The sequence below is a fragment of the Opisthorchis viverrini genome (assembly GCF_000715545.1).
Source record: "Opisthorchis viverrini unplaced genomic scaffold opera_v5_191, whole genome shotgun sequence".
NCBI lineage: Eukaryota > Metazoa > Platyhelminthes > Trematoda > Opisthorchiida > Opisthorchiidae > Opisthorchis > Opisthorchis viverrini.
Window position 1 is genome coordinate 822,505 of NW_008751847.1, and position 8,506 is coordinate 831,010.

The window sequence follows — 8,506 nt, forward strand, 5'->3', positions numbered from 1 at the left end:
AATCACATTTGGGTGGTCGTTTCGGAGTCGATCCTCGCCGCACAGATAACGGAGATCGCCTCCTTCAGTTGTGTGCTGACCACGAACTGTTTCTGGCAATTACGAACTTTCAACATAAACGTTCGCACCGCGTAACCTGGCGGCCATCAACTGTAAATGAACGGTGAATCCAGTTGAATCACGTGGCCATCAGCCATCGGTGGAGAGCCACAATTCAAGACTACCGTTCCTTCTGATCTGTTATTACAGCTGACAGTGATGATGAAAATGATGATGACGAAGGAAGCCGACAAGTTGGCGCTTTGTGTTGCGGGTGGGAACACGTGCAATGTACGGGTTAACAGTACTTATAAGGGGTTCGAGTCTATTATGATGGAAAAGGTGGAAAGGAAAAGCGGTTTTTATCAGTGTTAGTCTTTATTTGAATACACCTTATAGGGGGTGACTGTACACGATACAGAGCATACGACTAATCATGGGTCCAGGCAGATAATCTAGTTCGGAGAAAAACATGTGGACATTGCATCCTTTTATTCCTAAAAGCATGCACTCAGAGATGGAAGCCTCTGGAACTCGGCAGCCATCTGGCTTGCCATAATTTCAAACACCTCTCGGGTTATCCATTTCTGCGGGTAGTATGGGTAACATTTCAGCTGGGCTGGCAGTTGGCCATTATCCAAGTTATTCAGACTGAAACAACCCCAGTTTTATTTCGTCTCTGTAATCGGTGTTGTTTGTAACCAGTCACTCTGCCTGCTTTAATATTGTGGGAATTGAATTTCACCTCCCCTCCAACATTTTCAAGCAAACCAGAACCACTAATAAGAAAGAGAAATATTATTTCATGTCTCCCACTTAGTTGCGTGGAAGTATGAGGGATTGGCAGATACCGGGTCTTCCGAACTCCCCGCACGTCACTCTATAGGTGCCACAGTTCTCGGTGGGTTGGTTTTTCGGGATATGGCCACATCATTGTCACAAGCACCGGTTAGATTTGAAGCCCGTGGCTCGCCAAATATTCACTCCTCTGATAGGATCGATGACTGCTCCGACAAATTAATTTGAACACCTATCGACATTAGGACTGTCTGAGATGGTCATCAGCTAAGTAAACAGATGTGCTAGCTTTGCTTACTTCACTAGTGTCTTTCGACTGTTGCCCGCTGTCATATGTTTTGAACGGTTTTAGCTTGACTGTTCTGTTTCCATACCACCTGGCTCATTCAGAAAATCATATCCAATTTGAATGAGCGAACTGGTTCGTGTGATCGAACAGTACTTCAACGCCAATACAAGCCGGCCTGTGAAACTCTGATGGGCATGGAGTCACAAGCACAACATGATCAATTGTTTGTTCGAAACAAACAAACTCCATGTGACCCGAACACTTGCACACGACAACTGGAGACCTACACACGAAGATATGATCCTGGTCGCTGTTCCTGTGATTGGTCTCTTGTCAAGACCAGGCGATGTACTTGTTGCGGTGAGTGTGATCTCGTTGTTTGGTTGTTATCGTGATGGGGTGTTTGTAGTAGTGTTTTGGTGAATGGCGCTTGAAAAGGAAAACTGATTAATGGCTGCTACTCGTAAGACGACTCATCTGGCAGAAAATATCAGGTTCACTGACTTTTCTTCCCAAGGGAATATTTCCACACTACTTCCACACCCAGAATTAGATAACCGATTTGAATAAATCAATTCACTATCTCAAAACCTGCTCACAATCTATCTAATTCTGTTCCGGAGGACATGTACAAAGCCTAGTGATTCTTCTCCCAAAATGGTTTCCGACTGGACTGCATCCGTCGGGCACGAGTTAGCTCGTCTGCGAATATGCCATTCATCACTGACCTTCCTTGTTGACTCAGCAGGTCTGAACTCCGAACTGATCGTTTGACCTTGGTTTTCGGGAAGCAAAACTAGAAAGGTCATCTGGCCACAAGTTCCATTCCGTGGTTGAAGCGATTTATCTATGAATATGCTCTTTGAAATTTTCACTGAGCTCAGAATCACTTCAATCTTTTGGATATCTGACTGCTTTCAAATTGACTAGATGGAGCTTGTTGGTATATTTATCCCCCACCTCCAGAGTGGTTATGTTAAAAAGAAGAAAACTGTGGGAGTTGGTTGGCAATTATGAGTAATATTCATGGTGGCTTTCAGAACCATGATTACCAAAGCACATTCCGCCATTATAGGCTGTCCAAAACCGAAGGTGCAAGTGAACTGTCAGAACAACAAGGAACTGGTCGGGCAGGTGATCTACTATACAACTCATCAACAACGCTGCGGACATCAGTGTATCGAAAAAACACATGCTGTACACTCGGAAGTCGGTGAGTCTCTGTCTGGCTTCATTTGATATTTTCTGGAATAGTCACCTTCGCCTACCACCACTCAAACAGGCTTTAACGTGTTTTCCCCTCTTTGCTTAACCAGGAATGTGTAAACCCACACGCAACCAACTACTTACTTGAGGCACACAGGAGAAAAATCTTTGACTTAATACACTACTCATAAAGTTGCTGAAAACGACCAGCTTCGCCCTTATTGGGGCTCATCAGGTAGGCGCAGTCCCCGAGTCAACCTTAGGTCAACATTTGGGTGTCCATAACGGATTCTCTCTCCTGGACAAACAAATGACATATTTACTTTCAAGGACAATATTCGGTTAGGACTTGGGAACTGCTGCTTGCAAGGCAGGCGGGACAGCTTCTACATAAACATTTGAGAAGGCATCACTTCACGTTCTTTTTAAACCGCTTTTACGCCATTCGTTCTTCCTATGGCATTGGTTCCCATCGAATTTCGTGTTAACATCTCTTGTGTTTCGTAAACCTCGGATTCATGTGCGTGAGTGCACAAGTGACTACTTAGAGCCCCACCCGCAAGTTTTGTGTGTTAGGCGCGAATAATATTTATTGTCTTACCAGGCTTAACCAACCCAATCGAAACCAGTCCATTTTGGGTTCAATTAGAACATAAGGTTGACGGAAACTCGGGGACTGCGCCTACTTGATGAGCCCCAAGAAGGGTGAAACCGATCGTGGGCTGTCGATGGATTTTCAGCAACCTTGTGAGTAGTCTCCTTTATGAAAATATACTGTGATATCTCGAATATCGTGCCAACTGAATCATAAGGCGGCCTGTGTGCAGCAAATTCAGTTGAAGAACATCATAAACGATAGGCTAACTTGAGTCTCCCGTGAAAACTAAACTGATTTGCAGATGCGTGCATTGGTCGATATTAGTGCGGACAGCTTCTCCCTGGAAGGCTAAAACATTATTTTCTCCAGAGTTTTCAGCCAACCAATTCATTTATTATACCGTAAAACAAATACTTCCCCCCTCATTCAGATTGCCACGAATATCCTCCCCCTCCAAACGGACACTGGAATGACTGCGATCGGAGAACATGTGTGCAACATTTCATCGCTTATACGTACGAGGTGCAGATGTGCTGGTGTGCTCTTACCAAGAAGGTTCTTGCCACACGCGCTTGTTGTGAGTTTCTTCCCCTGATTCTCTCTCATCTTTTCACCTTGGTTTCGTATGCCTCAGATTGCCTCGCTAGCATAGATGTCCATTGTTGTAAAGCTGGTGGTTACATTGCTGAACACTTTCAGTGGCCTCGTAGTTGTGATAAGTCTATGTCAATAAAATATTTGTTCTCATTTCGCACTTTGTAAATGTTAGTCCTCAGAGGTTTGAAAACTGAGAGTGAAGTGGGGGCGAAACGGCTGGTTCATGTGTAATCCTCATTTCATTTCAGGTTGCTCTCCTAACGTGAGGAAGGAGCAGAAATGCACCCATGGACTGCCGGAACTTGTCACCTACCATACCGTTCTCCACGATGGTCGGTGTGTCGAAGTCGCAAAGCCAGAACCATTGCCTCTGGGTAAGTTTACTTCCAAATGTATCTTCCGGTGTTTCGAACACTTCAATTCCGGGTACGGCTATTCAGTCCATAGCAATTCAGCCAACCGTGTAGAATGCGGAAGTCGAGAATGCCTCTTGCGTTTGTATGGCGTGACACTCGTGCTACGGTGAACTTGGATAAATTTATCATGGCGAAGGCGTGACTTTTGAGACACTAGTTCCGTATCACCCTGAACTAAGCACTTTGTGATTGAGACTACCAAGTAGCACTTCCACCAGTTTGCACTGAGGCCAGGGCAAGTGATGGTAGAGAAGACCCTATTTTCATTTGGCAAAGACAAGCGGATCCTCCGTTTTTTCATACTGACTGAAACTCTTTTTGGGTAGGACATTAAAGACCATCGGATAAAGTTATAGAGTGCATCATTGACTGTCTTCTAGATAGACAAGTTTTCTACGGACAACTTATTGGACTATCGAAGGGTTTTCACCAACCACATGGGTAAAATGTTATGTCCAGGAAAGTAACCATTGTCTGCCGCCGTTTACCAACCACCGCTTATCTATCACTGACCTTTGATGCTATCAAGAGCAAGAGTAAAAATGTTGTAGAGACGGTTAAACTGAGAAATGATTGAAGTAGAGTAAGTCCATTTTTATGCCGCATTTTGGTTGGTTAGTTGAGGTCACGTGTCAATATTCAGCGCTAATAGGTAAACTATCGAATGCACTCAAACCAAAGATTGGTTAGTTGGTATTTAACTTTAGCCGAATATCAACCAATTCGAACATCACTGTTCGGACGCCTGACCTGAAATGGTCGCAAGGGTGTGATACTAAAGCCCAGACAATTCATTTTTGCAACTAGCCACGAGCGCGTTTCTTTTGTTGAAAATGGATGAGACTAATAACGGCGTCTGAATGAATTAAGTAAGTACTCGTTCGTCATGTTATTGGCATAAAGATATCAGATATCTCAGCAGAAACGGGTGATTGTAGTCACACTGAAAAACAATTCAATTAACGGTATAGAAAACGGAGCCATGTGTTTAGAAGGTGATCGATACCGATTAGATCGATAACGATGGTGGTCTACAAACCATGTTGTAGCCACTACTTTCATACCAATAATATATAACAATAATCGTTCAGCTGTAATACCCTTTCGGTGCATAGCCGCGTGTCACTCGAAGAAAGTACGAGGGCTGGGATAATGCCAAGCCTAGACAGGCGCAGTCAAGATGCCGGGAGTCCGGTCAGTAATTTGACACTTTTCATACCATACTTCCCCAACTCTGTTTAGGTTAGCTAATCCAGTTATTCTTTAACTGTATCTGTTAGCTTCTTACTTTGAAGTTAGCGTTACTCGTAACTATAATAAATTGTTTGAATTTTCAGTCTGCCCCACCAAAAAGGAAGTTCGACACGGTGAGTGTCGACCTGATTCTTGTCGTCAACCCATTTTCGAAATCGGATGGAGAGTGGATCCGGAGACTTGTAAATGTCAAACTTACCAGGTGTTGCAGGGCGAACGAGAATGCTGTGAGTTTTAAAAAACGTGGATTATAACAGTTTTGTGTTGAACTGTTTTGATAGACTATTTTGGGGCTTTCTCTAGGGTTGACCATTTTCAGGTGTGTTCTAAACCCTAGGTGGCTGTTGTGGATCTTACAGACAGTGACCTTTCTTCCGAGGGTGCTCTCTTTGGAGATTACTCTGATCTGTTTGGCTTATTTCAGGAAATGCCAATATAGATTATGCAGGTTAGATGTATTCCAATCTTTTCCGATTGGGAGTTTCATCTGTGTATGGTGACCTGAGTCACGTTGCTTGCGGGACCAGATTTTTAGCGCTGGACTGAACTCTTGTGGGTCTAAAAACCACTTTCTTCTGACGATGATAAATTGTAGTGTTCTCGCAGATATCGTCCAAACACTTACGTCCAAAATCCTGGGAATTGCTAGATACAGTCTGCAGCCCGATGGGTGGGATTTTTGCCTGTTTGTAATAGGAGAATGACCCTGTAGATTAACTTCCAAGGATGCTAACAAATACTTTCACGCTTCTTCTAGGCTGTTTGGAAAAATCAAACGTTCGTTCAGTATGCGTCGGTTCTTGTCGCGTGGTTGTTCAAGAAATTTTCAAGTATGATCAACAAAACGAGAGATGTATCAAGGAGAACCATATCCAGCGAGTTTGTCCTGGTAGGTTTCGTTTGGCTTTCATAAATTTTTTTTTGCATAGAGCTTATTTGAGCTAGTCTGCACCACACGACCTCTGGTGTGTTCTCAGAATGATACGATAAATCGATCGTCACAACCAGGACAGTTACTGGGTCGTCGTTCGATGGGTTGGGCACACCAATCACATAGCTCAAATGTGAACACTTTCGCCTGTTCAGACATGAAAATTCAGATGCGTCCAACGTCCGTCCGTAAAGTAGTCGGATATCCGGGGTTCGAATCCCGGCACAGCCATGGGATACGCATCGCTGATTAACTCGGGTTCGAATCCCGGCACGGCCATGGGATACGCATCGCTGATTAACTTCAGTGAGAGCGGAGCTCGAGTCCAGTGCTTTCCTTTGGTGTGGACTCACCGGAATAATTACGTCAGAACAGGAGCATGACCGTTCAAACGAGAGCGGTGTGACTTTGGACAAGATACGATAAATTATTGTCGTATCAGCATTACCCCCGAGTGAACAGTCTTCTTAACCTGGCGCGAATAGTTGCTCCAGTCCATACCAAAGAAGGAATGACCGCTTTCGAAATTCGCTATTTTTGAGGCTTACTCACAGTGCATAACGCTCGTCATACAGGGATTTGACCTATGGTCGTTTGACACACAAGGCTGGACGTACTTAGATAACCCATCTTAACAGATGGACTTATTTGTCCTTGAGTGATATGTAAGATATCGCGCAAGACTTCACAATTTTTGGTCTAGCCACTCGATCACCGTCAAGGTGGATGAGTCCACTCACATCGGTAGGCGTAGAGTGACCAATGGGCACATGAAACGTGGGGTTTTTCTTAGACTGTCCAGTGCGATGTGCTGTTTCGTGACTCTAGTTGAAGCTGAATATCAGTCTGTATTAAAAAATTTGAGCGCATCTCGGTCATGCCAGTCACAATTGGGATCACAGTACTTATACAGAGTTCTTTCGAAAGCTGCAGTAACAAAAGTTATGCAACGATTAGCAGGTTCATATAGTCTATCATAAAGAAAAGTGACAAATTGGGGGGTCACAAATTTGGATCAGTTGTGCTTAAGTAATTTTTCCACGTTTTGGACAAATTTCTATGCAATAGGTGGCTCTCAGTATATTGTCCATTGAATGAACTTCTCCCCCAGTATTCAGGCTCTCCCGTTATACTAAACCTAGCAAAAAAGCGGACTTCATCCGGTCCCAAAAAATCTATTGTAACTAGGTTCTCTAATCAACTGATTTTCAGATATCGGATCCATTGTTTGGGCTACTTGGCAAATAACTTCATTTGGTTGTTCTCAGAAGGTAAGAAAAACGAAAAAATGATTAGAAAAAGCTTTGATCAATCCACTGAGGCTCTCTGTCTTCCATTTGCTTTATTGAATGAACAAGGAGATCCTAAAATATAAGTAGTGTAAACAAAAGTTTCATAAACCCAAATTTCAACAGGGAAAAAACACAGCTGGTCTGTTTTCCATCACGAAGCAAGAAATCATTTTGCATAATTTGGCACAAGACCCTGTGGCTACCGTTCACCTTTATCCCTTTTTTGTCGTAGATATTCTTCTGACTATATGGAGATGTAAAAAGGTCTGCCGAACTTGATAGATATTCGATTTTCAGACAATACGCAAATAGTCTCGTTTGCTTCTCAAACCTTGTGCACTCGCCAGATTGATTACTTCTCTATGAGACGAGTTTTGTCAGCTGTGACGCAGGGGATTCCGGAGCAGCGAAGTTTTTATAACGAGGTAACATTTTGCCCATCCAGCCATAGAAGAACGGCTTTCCCGGTGGTAGGCAGGCTCATGTTTTGTTCACGGTGATTTCATAGGATACATGTTATCAGGGTATGGAAGTTACGTGGAGTAACAGGAATTAAATACCAAATCGCCCGTAAAACAAACCAAGCTGCATTTATGATTGGTTCGGCAATCGTCTTGTAATTCTTTTCCAGAGTGTCCAAAACCCCATGTGATTCGGGAAGAATGCGATCGAGACAACACATGTTTACAAACAATCAAGCATGTGGATTTCGTGCTTGAAGACTGTCATTGCAAACGTTTGGAACGAGCTGAGAAAGTGTCATGTTGCTGTCCTAAATCCACAGTTCTAGGCACTCGATGCTTAGAAGAGAGTGGACAAGTGGAGACGAAAACCCTGTTTTATGAGTAAGTATCTCGATTTCGGTTCGTGAACATGTTTGCAACGAATCATCGAACGAATAAGGTCAATTAGTTAGTTAGTTGTCCTGTTTGGTACATGTGGTCTTTTCGCAGAGTCATCATCATCATCAGCTGTAATAACCGCGTACCCGTCGTACAGTGGTTGCAGCTGCCACAGTTTCGTTCACCGATGAGTTGGGGGGGGGGTTAGTTAGCTGCGCGTTGCAGGCGGGAGCTGATAAATTGG

General features: G+C 43.6%; 1 protein-coding gene across 1 annotated transcript in view; it reads left to right on the plus strand.

The window, feature by feature from the left end:
- T265_07887 (hypothetical protein) overlaps nt 1–8,506 on the plus strand; it is a gene marked incomplete at both ends in the record, with an annotated part of 195,892 nt that overhangs the window by 87,906 nt on the left and 99,480 nt on the right. Inside the window, 6 exons of the mRNA XM_009173537.1 lie at nt 1,228–1,486; nt 2,202–2,339; nt 3,776–3,901; nt 5,281–5,310; nt 5,955–6,086; nt 8,052–8,265. Coding sequence (XP_009171801.1) covers nt 1,228–1,486; nt 2,202–2,339; nt 3,776–3,901; nt 5,281–5,310; nt 5,955–6,086; nt 8,052–8,265 — 899 coding nt within the window. The remainder of the gene's footprint in view (nt 1–1,227; nt 1,487–2,201; nt 2,340–3,775; nt 3,902–5,280; nt 5,311–5,954; nt 6,087–8,051; nt 8,266–8,506) is intronic.